The sequence below is a fragment of the Paralichthys olivaceus genome, chromosome 14 (genome assembly GCF_024713975.1).
Source record: "Paralichthys olivaceus isolate ysfri-2021 chromosome 14, ASM2471397v2, whole genome shotgun sequence".
NCBI lineage: Eukaryota > Metazoa > Chordata > Actinopteri > Pleuronectiformes > Paralichthyidae > Paralichthys > Paralichthys olivaceus.
The window spans coordinates 2,835,236-2,846,693 of NC_091106.1; the positions used below are offsets into that span (position 1 = coordinate 2,835,236).

At 43.0% G+C, this 11,458-nt stretch overlaps 1 protein-coding gene across 2 annotated transcripts in view; it reads left to right on the forward strand.

Annotated features, from left to right (window-relative positions):
* The window catches only part of shtn1 (shootin 1), a 28,498-nt gene that overhangs the window by 15,125 nt on the left and 1,915 nt on the right, over nt 1–11,458 (forward strand). Inside the window, exons 6-15 of one of the 2 annotated variants that reach the window (XM_020088331.2) lie at nt 994–1,091; nt 1,939–2,020; nt 2,175–2,269; nt 2,377–2,523; nt 4,811–4,964; nt 5,207–5,327; nt 6,077–6,159; nt 8,373–8,479; nt 10,836–10,886; nt 11,192–11,360. In XM_020088331.2, coding sequence (XP_019943890.2) covers nt 994–1,091; nt 1,939–2,020; nt 2,175–2,269; nt 2,377–2,523; nt 4,811–4,964; nt 5,207–5,327; nt 6,077–6,159; nt 8,373–8,479; nt 10,836–10,886; nt 11,192–11,317 — 1,064 coding nt within the window. In that variant the 3' untranslated portion in view covers nt 11,318–11,360. The remainder of the gene's footprint in view (nt 1–993; nt 1,092–1,938; nt 2,021–2,174; nt 2,270–2,376; nt 2,524–4,810; nt 4,965–5,206; nt 5,328–6,076; nt 6,160–8,372; nt 8,480–10,835; nt 10,887–11,191; nt 11,361–11,458) is intronic. The other variant, XM_020088320.2, reaches the window with a different exon arrangement.

Consider the following 11,458-nt stretch of genomic DNA (forward strand, 5'->3'; position numbering starts at 1 on the left):
TTAGTTAAGCAGTAATTATACCTTTGGTGATAATGGATTCACACTCCATGATGCTTTTCCCATCATGTTGTTTAAGGCTGTTGACATCAAAAGGGAGAGTTATTTGCGAATGATAAAGTCTGATAATGATTAATACAGAAATACGTTGCTCCAAGACTGTAGACTTATTATAGTTAAAATCCATGATAACATGTTAATGGAGAGCTAGTGGACAGTGTGTTGTTTTTTCACTTTTAACATATATACATCAGCTGTATATTCGGAGCCGAGCACATCGCAGGTGAGACCCCGGGCATTTTCATTTAATTTGGGGATTTTATTCATCAGAATACTCGTCCTATTCAACAAAGGTCATACCATCCATCACTAAAACAATTTTAGATGTCAACAACCTTTTCTGCTTAAGTACCCTCCTAAATGTCTCCGCCTGCTCCCGCTGTGAGCTGCTTCACCTGGGAACACCACTTCCTCCGGTTTTTTAATTTAACACATGAAGCAGTTGAGAGAAATTCCATCTAGACAAATACAAAGTGTCGATGCTGCTGTTGTCCTTTTTTATTCCACTGTATATTCATACAAAGTGCATATAACTTATACATATCGTAAAAAAATATTCTAAAAGCAAGTGTTGCCCATTCTCAGCTTTTCACCGCTGTTCTGCTGTATTATTATTATATTACATTTTCATACTCTCAGACACATGGTCAGCACAAACGAAATACAGGTTTTCTCATAAGGGCTGGTTAAAAGAACACTGAGCGGGGTGAAACTACCTGTAGCTTACTTCAACTACCCACAGAAATAACGTTTTAATATTTGTTTACCCTCCAGTTTGGAAGATTTGGGTACAATCAATGTCTCCCATAGTCATAGACACCTGAGAATGCAGGTCTCTACCAAAGGAGCAAATCACGAAATAACCTCTGAGAGCCAGCCGTCCCTCAGACTTAGACAATCACTTCACATTCACACTGTCCGACGTCTTTGTTTCAGAGCTGCAAAGTAAGTTGGAGTTAACGTCAAAGGAGAAAACTCAAGCAGTAACCGATCTTGAGGCAGTGAGAGACCAACTGAGGGAGACCAGAGAGGAAGTAAGTTCAAACCTTCTTCTGTTTGTATTGACCTGTCACTAACACTACACAATACAATATATTATTGTTCATTCTAAATCTATGTCCTCAGTAAGACTAGCAAACATTTCTACTGTTCTAGTTCTTTTAAATCTCTCTCCTCTCTCTCTCTCATTTCTCTCCGCTCAACCCAACCAGTGGTGGTAGGTTAAATCCTTCACTATGTAAAGTGCATTGTAATAATGTATATTGTGATTTGGTGCTGCATAAATAAAGTTGAAATGAATTGACCTGACAAGAAACGATAGATAGTACATTAGCATGGATGACAGAACGGACTCTACAGCATCTTTATGCTGGAACAGGTGTTTGTGCAGGTACTAGCTTAAAGAGTCACTTTTCATCTTCGACTGGTAACAGAGTTCACATTTCATATCAATTACGTTTCAAGTAAATTTGAGTTTAATTAATAGATTTAATGAAACATGTAATAAATGTGTAGACTGAAGTCAATTCCCTGAAAGTATGAATGAATGGGTCCATTCAGACCAGCTGTTTTTTTTTTCTATGCGTGTTTGTGTTTTTTCACATGCATGTGCAAGGTTGAACATGCATGCATCGAAGCACATGGGTGATGTGCACAGTCTGACCGCTTCTCAACAGGTTGTTGGAGTGTGTGCACGTATGCTGCAAAGCAGGGAAAGGAAAGGATGAAGCAGAGTGAAATCAAATAAAACATAAATACGCATGGATGGAGCAACTTTAAAGAAACACACTCAAACTACATGAATGTTTTTTTTCCCATCCGCACTTCATCACCAGCAGTGTCTGTATTGTTTCTCCGCTCTGACCCTCCTTCCACTTGCAGCTGCTGAAGGAGAAACATGATAACACTGTTTTAATTGCTGAGACAGTGCAGCAAAAGAAGCTCCTGGGGAAATATAACAGAGGTAAGGTCATATGGTGTTCATTTCTACATATCACCAATAGTTCTGTATGAAAACAGCACGGCCTTATTGTTCTATAGTAATTACACAGATACCACTGTATCACAGTCAATGCATCTCTGCTAGTAAATGAGCCAGTTGGGTAATGTTTGTCCAGTGTCTCAGTTTGCTGTGGAGGAATACAAGACCCTGCAGGACATGTTGAGCCTGGAGCAGAGTCTGAGGACAGAGGCAGAGAACTTTGGCAGAGCAGTGAGTGTGTTTCTCTCTCCCTCCATGTTCCTCACTTATTCTCTGTGCGAGGACATTAGGCCGTGTCCGACCGTGGATTACCCACTGTCCCTCCTTGTTTTCTTCAGATGGTTGTCGAGCAAAAGAAGCTGCAGAGACAGAGTCAGATCCTGATGCAGAGCTCCTCGCCCAGCCATGCTCTACAGGAAGCCCTCAGTCACGTCACCAGACTGACCCAGGATCTGGAGACACAGAGGCTGGAGCACCACAACCAGGTCACTCTGATAACTTCTGGATGTAACATCACAAATAGAGCATCTTTGATTCCTGATTCAGGATGATAGACGTGGATGATCAGATGAGGAAATAGTGAAAACAGTCATCTGTTCAAAATACACGCTTCCTCAATCATGAGGAAGTAGACCTCATGACCAGATGTCCACTTTCATCTTCATGTAAAGAACAAAGCTCTTATGATTCAGGGACATTTCTTCTTGCTGGTTTGAATAACATACTCAGTTCTTTTAAATGGACAAAAAAAACTAATTTGGAGGCAATTTCAGAGCCGAGCAATTTCTTTAAAGAAAAATTGGAAATTGCTGTTGTGTTTAATTGTCTGCTTGTAGCACATTAGGCCAAATACGCAGGCACCAGGTGCTTCTGAATTAGCACCAGTGACTGGTTTTGAAAAGATATTTTTAAATAGTCAGTTTGGTCAGTTTGATCTTTTCCAATTTATTGTATTTGCAACTTTGTGGCCACAAGGGACCTCCTGGGAGTGGACGTCTGATTGCAGCAGGAACTTTAAGACCTTGGGCATCAAGGCACATTATCTAGAAAACAAAACAGCTCATTTTATAGACTTCAATATACATGTATCTGTATTCCTCATCCTCGGTGCTACTCTTGTAAAGTGTTCTTACACACATTTCACGTTTTTTCCCCTAATATCAGCAGACAAAGCTCCTCTTCTTAAAGTCAGAGCAGCTTAAAGCCATCCTACCCCCAGACTAACTCTGGAATAATCATTTCCGTAGTAGAAATCAGTGACGCCTGCTGATCAAATGAGAACCTGAAACAGAGCAGTGAGGACGGCAGGGTCAGGAAAGAGATCTGACACATTTAGTGAACCCAGCATCTCACAGCATCTCTCTGCTGCACATCTTCACTGCTTTGAGATTTGATTCTGCTTCTAAGCAGAGATAATGTTTTTACCCCTGTCCATTTGTTTGTTTGTAAAATCAAACACCACGGGATGGATTACTGTGAAACTTGATTTGGGTGGTGTAGATCCAGATCAGGAGGTGGATCTAATATTTGTGAGGCAGGGCGCTTTTCAACATTCTCCTTGATTCTCTGAATAATTCATGGGTCTTGATGAAAACAACCTGGCATGGTTAGGTGGCTGATATCTGTGAGTGTGTGGAATGTGATGCAGATCCAAATAGAAACCTGGATGTAGTGATTTTGTATGTGTTTTGCTTACTAAGGGGACTGTTTAGCCTCTGTGGAGGTATGCACTCTACTGAGTGCAATACTAGTTTGTACTGCAGAAGGGGGGCAAAGAAGACATTTCATGGTTTGGCTGTAAGAGTCCACAAATGTCTGTGCATCCAGATGGCACATGCACAAGAAAAGTAAAGTGAATGCTCACTTGTGCACTGTAGACCTGCTTATGTACTTTTATAGATTTTTTAGGTTGTAAATAGTAAATCTAACAAACAAAGGAGGTCTCATTGTGGTGCCTGCTGCTTCACATAACTCTCTACAAACACGAAACAAGTTAAAGTAGAAGAAAGGTATTGCATGTGTGACCCATCCCTGTGCTTCACTCCTGTAATCCCTTTAATTCATATGCATCAGAATAGCATCAATCAAAGAAACACAATTATTTAGCTGGTTAATGACACAGGAGGGTTGTCTGGTGAATGATCGCAGGCCATGACAGAAACACCTCAGGGCCACGACCTGCCACATCAATAATTAAAGGAAGCATTGTCGCCTCCAGCCCCCCCAACCTCCCCTGACTCCCTGTGGCACTGATGGAAAACAATTAGAGCTGAGTGGGATCACTGATCTCTCCTGGTGCTGGAAAGAGGTTGTCATGCCCTTCATTTGAGGAACAATTAAAACACTGGTTAAGGAACAGGGGTCTGAGAGCCAGTGACTGAATGTTCACTGGCAGCTACTAATCAGAAATGGTTTGTATTAATGTAAAGCTTTTCTAGTCTTGATGACCACTCAGAGCTCTTTACAGTACAGTTTTCCATTCACCCATTCACACACACATTCACACAGTGCATCTATTAGCAGCACTTTTTGTTCCATGAGGGGCAATTCGGGGTTCAGCATCTTGCCCAAGGCCAGGGAACGAGCTGCCAACCTTCTGCTTGGAGGGCAACCACTCCACCCCTCAGCCACAGCCGCCCCTTCATAATCACAATAATCATAATCAGCAGAGCACAGTTCCAGCAGGAGAGTAGAAAAGAAACTCTTTAACATGAATTTTTTTTTTTTTTACATCTGTGTGAAAACATTGTGTTGTGGTTGGTCCATCCGCAGATAAAGCAGATGGAGGACAGACTGAGAAGCTGTGAGGCCCAGAGGGAGCTGGCGGCATTGAGGCGCAAACTGGAGCTTGTGGAGGAGGAGAAGAGGGAGTGCAGTGACAAATGCTCCAAGACTGAAGTGGAGGTCAAGGATCTGCGGTTTACAGGTGAGGATATATTTGGAACTGTAAGGACAGCATGAGCTGCAGGGCATTACACTCTGCACATTGTTGGCACTATAGAGGGAACCCTGTGTGTGTAGGCTACAACAAAGCCATGAAATTCTCCTCATGTCTTTTGTCAGCATGGAAGACTATTAGCTGTTCTCCAGAGTCTTGACTAAAGTCTTGTTCTGCTCTCTGTGCTGTTGCCGCGTGTTTACTGTTACTGGATGCGATCGACTGGCCAGTTGAGGAGCTCCAGAAGAAGCTGCAGGCAGCTACCAACCCAATCCCCATCCCAGCACCTCCTCCACCACCGCCGCCACCACCACCACCACTTCCACCGGCCCTGTCCTCCAACCCACTCAGGTTTGATCCCACACAGTCTGCATTTTTAAATTAACTTTTGTGCAATGAAATGCAAACAACGAACCTTTCCTGTCTTGGTGACGACTCAGTGCTCTTTACATTTCCGTTTTTTCACCATTCATTCATTCACACACACATTCATACAGGGCATCTATGGGCAGCACTTTTTCTACTGGAGGGGCAATTTGGGGTTCAGTCTCTTGCCCAAGGGCCCTTTGGCATGGGATCTAGCCAGGACGTTAGAGGACGACCCGCTCTACTCCCTGAGCCACAGCCGCACACCATTAGTATGAACTAATGGCTGATGTAGTTTTTAGTGTGGAGGCTGTACATCTATACATTTATAGAGTATATAGGCTAGTTCAGAATCTGTCAAAAAGAAAGTTTGTAATCACTAAAAACCTTTCAGTCACTTGCTGCCACCGGACGACTTTGAATCCTCACACAGCCTGGTGACTTTCTTTCTGTTATTGTCGGGCCTCTAATTGGTGTATTCTTATCTTTGAGATGACCTGGCACTGAAGGTGAGAGAGAACTGTGTGGGTCACTATTTGTACCTTACAGTATTATTTGTTACTGATTATGCTGTGACGTGGTGACATTCATTTAAAATCAAATGCACGAGTTTGATTTAAACCTTTACCTGCTCCGGAAGGCCTTAGGAGAACGTCAGCCGATCACCAGTATGTTCCTGTGAGAGTAGAACCCTAGATCCTAACCAGCTGCTCTGTCTGTGCCTTCCCCTATAGCTCGCTGTTGTCATTGATCCGAAAGAGAAAGGACATCAGCACTGACATCCCACTAGAGGACCACGACTCTGCCCAGACACCAGGTACACAGCAAACATCCACAATCATATACAGTGCGCTGCTGCACCATTCAACATGTAGTACGATTAAATCTGGAGAATTTGTATAAACTGGCAGGTGTCCATCATGGATTACGGTGTGATCGGATGCAGGTCTTTGTTCTAAAGGAATGCAGTATTTATACAAAACACACAGACAAGGTAGGTGGTTGGTCGGGGATGACCACCCTGTGATTAGTGTTACTAACTTAATCACGAGATGATTGTTATTTTTAGTTGAAAGCCCGCACCAGGAGAAATCCTACCCACGTCAGTAGATGTCAAAGCATCTGTAAAGATTTGACTGTTCAGCAGGAAGGCAGGATCAAGCATGAAATTCTGCTGTCACTGTGCACGTTGAAGCAACAAGCGTGCAGTTCTCTCGTCTCAGTGGATCAGCTCCAAAAGTTAAGAATCTGTAGATACATTCCCAAGTAATATTCACATCGAGTTTGGTGAAAATCCCTCCATGCGTTGTTCAGTTACACCGGGGAGAAAATAATACGCTGCTATGTGCAGGATAATACATCAACCACAACGCAGCCAAAGACTGTGGTCAATGACAGTCAACCTGTTTAGAAGTCAGCACCATTTTGGACATGATGGGAATTTTAAGCAAGAAGATGAAAGAATGCACAAAGCTGAAGGTCTGATTTGATTCCCAGCTGTCGCATTTTTCTTTCTGAGGGAAGCAAAAGTAAAAAATGTCTGAAATATGGGGCCACACTAAGGTCACACAGAGTCACGTTATCCAGACACCAACAAGTTTAAATGAAAAAGGAAGGCGTGTCCTTTAAATGTAAAGACGAAGAGGCCACAGTGGTTGGAAATAGATATCTTTTTTAATATTTGTAATATTTAGAAAAGAGGATTCTGCTGGACAATGCTGTTGAAATGGACAAGACTGTAGTTTGCAGTGAGGTAACTGCTGTAGTAATGTCCCCTCTGAAAATTCAAACATCCAGTGTATCTTTCCTTTCTCCTCGCAAACATGTTCATTTTGCTTTTCATTCTCCTGCATCTCAGTGTAGGAGAGTTGGTCTTGATTCTTCTATTTCTTTTTTTTTTTAAATAGTTCTCCTGTTAGAATTTTTTCCTTTCACCTTTTCCTTTGCAAATCAACGTGAGTACAGTGTAGAAGGACGAATGCAGAAGCAAGTGGCGCAGGAGAAATTCAAACTCGAATCTCCATCACTGGCCTATCAGGTCAGCGTGTTAAATTCTTCAATTAGTGCAAACAAAAGGGGAGCCTTGACTCGTCGGAGGAGGTAGGACATGGGTGTTGACTGAACAGGCTTCTCTGAGTCCTCATTTTGTTCGACGTTTGTGAATATGTGCGGCCTGAATTGGGCACTACGCACAGAGTATCTTCTACTCTGCCACAAGAATAATAGTCTCTTTCTGAGCACTTTGGAGGAAAATATTTCACTATTACTTCAACACAAAGTAGTTTTTATGTGACACATTAAAGTCGTTTTACTGACAATAGTTCCATTGTGTGTGTGTCGCTGAATACGCTGCGATAGGAAATTAAATATTCACATTTCATAGCCAACAGGCCGCATTAGTGGAGAGTTTTATTTTTTCTTAGCCTCTTCTTTGAACTCTCTTTCTCTCGGATGCCGTGTTTGTGTTTTAACGACCAGTCAAACTTCATTCCTGTTGAATTTCATTAACCTCACACACTAACAAGGCTCTGAACTCTACAGGTGAATACTGGGAATACTACAAAATTAGCGAGAGCAATAGCTATTGTTGCATGACTACAGCCTGAAACAGAAGTGAGGATAATACAGTTCAGTCAGTATTTATGGCATAATTAAGATGAAACCCTGGAGTTTCTCCAAAAAAAATGTAATTGATTGGTCCCTGGGGCTGGTGTCATTTTTACGCTTTCACATCCAAATGAGTTTTATTTCAATTGCACTGCTAATGAATTACACGTTGCCTCGCACCTCTCAAAATCATTTAAACTCATTTTGGTTCTTGGCACAGTTTCCCACTGAGGCAGACCCTCGTTTAGTGTCACAGAAGCCACTAAATACAGTGTGTCCATTGAAAAGGACTAAAGCTGCAGGCAAAGTGATGACGTCTTTGTCTCGCTTGTTTGTGTGTGTGTGTGTGTGTGTGTGTGTGTGTGTGTGTGTGTGTGTGTGTGTGTGTGTGTGTGTGTGTGTGTGTGTGTGTGTGATGCTCAGTGGACACGGACGTCAGACAGCAGGCGGTGGACGAAATGATGCAGAGGATCAAGAAGGGTGTTCAGCTTCGACCGGTCGGCCAGTCAGCTAACAGAACCAGGAGACAGGTGACTTCACCAACATGACCTATGACCTTTGACCTGCTGTGTTCCTGCTGGCACACATGACTGTGGGCTGATGTGGAGATCTTATCTCGGTTTATTGACTATTGAACATTTATGAATATTCCACGTATAATTTATTTGAATGAATATGAATAGTTCTAAACCATATTGTATATTTAATATTGATTTGTTATTTGTGTGCATTACTCAAGTGACATGCTAATGTTACTGTGAAAACAATGCATTTGATACATAAAGTTACAAACAGTTTAATCTTTATTAACCATTCCATTAATGGTATCAAATCTCAGGATCAGAATTGCTATATATACACTCATCATACAGTCCGTCATCTTGTTTGCATCTAAAATATATCGAACTTTTCTTTTGAGTCAACGTGACGATGTCCTGCAGCTGAGGCAGTGTACACGGTGGATTGTTAACTCTCACAGATCATTACAGATTGTTCACCGAATTGAATGCTAGCTTGAGTTTCTGATAAAACCTTGACTGACTTCTTTGGTTGAGATGTGAACACAGGCACAGATAACATTCTTATTATAGGGGAGGCAGTAGCTTGGGGACCAGAGGGTGGCTGGTTCAAGTCCAGCATGGACGGAAGTTGGAGAGGTGCCAGTTCACCTCCTGGACACTGCCGAGGTGCCCTTGAGCAAGGCACCGAACCCCCCAATTGCTCCCCAGGTGCCTTCATGGCTGCCCACTGTTCCGTGTGTGGTGTGTTCACACGGATGGGTTAAATACAGAGGTCAAATTTCCCCATGTTTGCATGTTGCATGCTGTGTGTGGGACCATACAGAGGAATCTTAATCTGAATAACTGAAATATTAGTGTGAGGTTAGAAATGAGGCTACATGAAAGTGTGTGAAGTCCCCACAATGTGAATAAGTATTATGGTCTGTGGTTTGCATGTTCTCCATGCTCCCACTGTGTTTGTCTTAGTTTTCTTCACCTATCTCCTCCTACATTCCAGGTGCAGGTGAATCGGTGTATGTTGAGAGGTGTGAATGAGTGTGTCTCTGTACAGCTGCTTACAGACATGCACTGAACTCTCTGGAGGACGTGTATGTGTGAATGAACGTCCGAGTGAGATCCTCCACGGTTTCTGCTTACTTTCTCCGCCTGGCCCCCTCGTACAGTATAAAGTCTGCAGAAAGTCCAGAGGAGCCGCTGTGAGAACACAGCAGAGGAGGCTCTGCAGGATTCACTGCGAGCGAGTGGAGGGGTTGATCATGATTCACGCGACAGATGCAAATATGAAAAATGAAACCAAAAAGATACAAACATCTCAGGATGAAAAAACGGAGCCAGACCCGTCGAAAACACATGCAGTGAATTGAATTTGTTACTTCCTGCCTCTGCCTGCTGAACCACCTCTTGCCTGAATCCTCCAGAGGATCTGTTGCTGTTGTGTGCAGAGGAGCTCCCGCTGCTTTGTTCATGTGTGAAAGGAAAACCTCTGGAGGAAGTCCGGACCCAATTCTCCGGAGTTTCTCTGCAGGGTGAACTCAGCCTTTCATCCAATCGCACCGACTGAAACAATAATGGAGGAAACTTGTGCTGGGATTTTTGGGTTGGTGCACACAGGATTGGAATAAATAAGCCTATGAGTAAGTCAGGTGAAATGAAATAAATATGTGAGACACTGAGACAATGGTGAAGTGAGAGTTCTGCCAGTAGCTAGAGGTTTATGTTCGATTCTCAGGAGGCTGATGGATCTGAAACTGTGGTGAGGTTTTTCACATGAGCAGAGATGAAGTGGCAGCGAAAGAAGCTTCTTCAACACAGGAAGTGATGTTTGCTGTTCGTCTGAGTGGAACAGAAGACGTCATGCAGACAAAGAAAAGATCAAATCCCTTCAGAGTAAAGTACAACACCTCCTCCAGACACAGAGACAGTAAAACTTCAAACTATTCCATTAATTCCATGAAAGGAAAATACGTCCAGCAGGGCCTGAATGAGTTTTCTGTACACGGTATATACACAGTACAGATTTTGTTCAGTGCTCCTGAATCCATCAGTGAGGGGTAATATCTAAGAGCTGCTTGTTTCGATAAAACACGACATACGGCCAAGACATCTCCGTCTGCATGTTCCTCCACCACAACAACTCAAATTAGATAGCATTAGGACCTGCTCTGCCAGGTAATTAGAAATAATGAGGATGGGAAAATTGACTCAGAATGATTGTGTTGACACATTTGCCTCTTGTAGAAAGCATACGTCCCTGTGCTTACCTACTGTGTCTCGCCTCTGCTGATTGGGGAAAAATAAGTATAATGGGTCAGACTGCTGTTTATTTACCAAACCCGTCTTTTTCCTCCTTTCTTCCTTTTGTCAGATGCAGAGGCTGCCCTCTAATTCCGCCATTCAGGAACTTAAAGGAATCATGGTAATGATCAACAATCAAATATCCTCACAGGCCTTATTTTACTTGTTGAACTTCAACTGTATTTACTCAGGAGGAGAAACATGCTGCTCACACCAGAACGTGATGTTAAAATAAAATACAACCCAGTCGTCAGATATTTTACTGAATACAAAGTTTTACGGCAACACACCAGACACACAGGATGAAGATGAGCCCTGTTACTGTCAGATTAGTGATGCATCCACCCCAGTTAACGTCCACCTCTATCTACACTCCCTGTTCGCTCACCAGGCCTCCGCGTGTGTGTTTTTGTTCAAATTCTCCAGGGGAATTTCAATAGAACCCCCCCTCAAACAAAGGCCGCACCCCCGTCAACAAACCCCGACGAGGAGCTGCGGAGGATCCTGCTACGACGGCGGGACGCAGCGGAGCCCCGGCCCCACGCCAGTTAGTTTCAGCGCGTTCACTTGAAACCCTCTGAGGTGCGTCCACCAGGTCCGTCACTGCTCCTTCATCACTGACTGTTTAGTTCATCTGTAGTTTCTGCTCTGAAGTAAAACGGAGCTTTTGTTTTACAGTCAAATATAAAAATC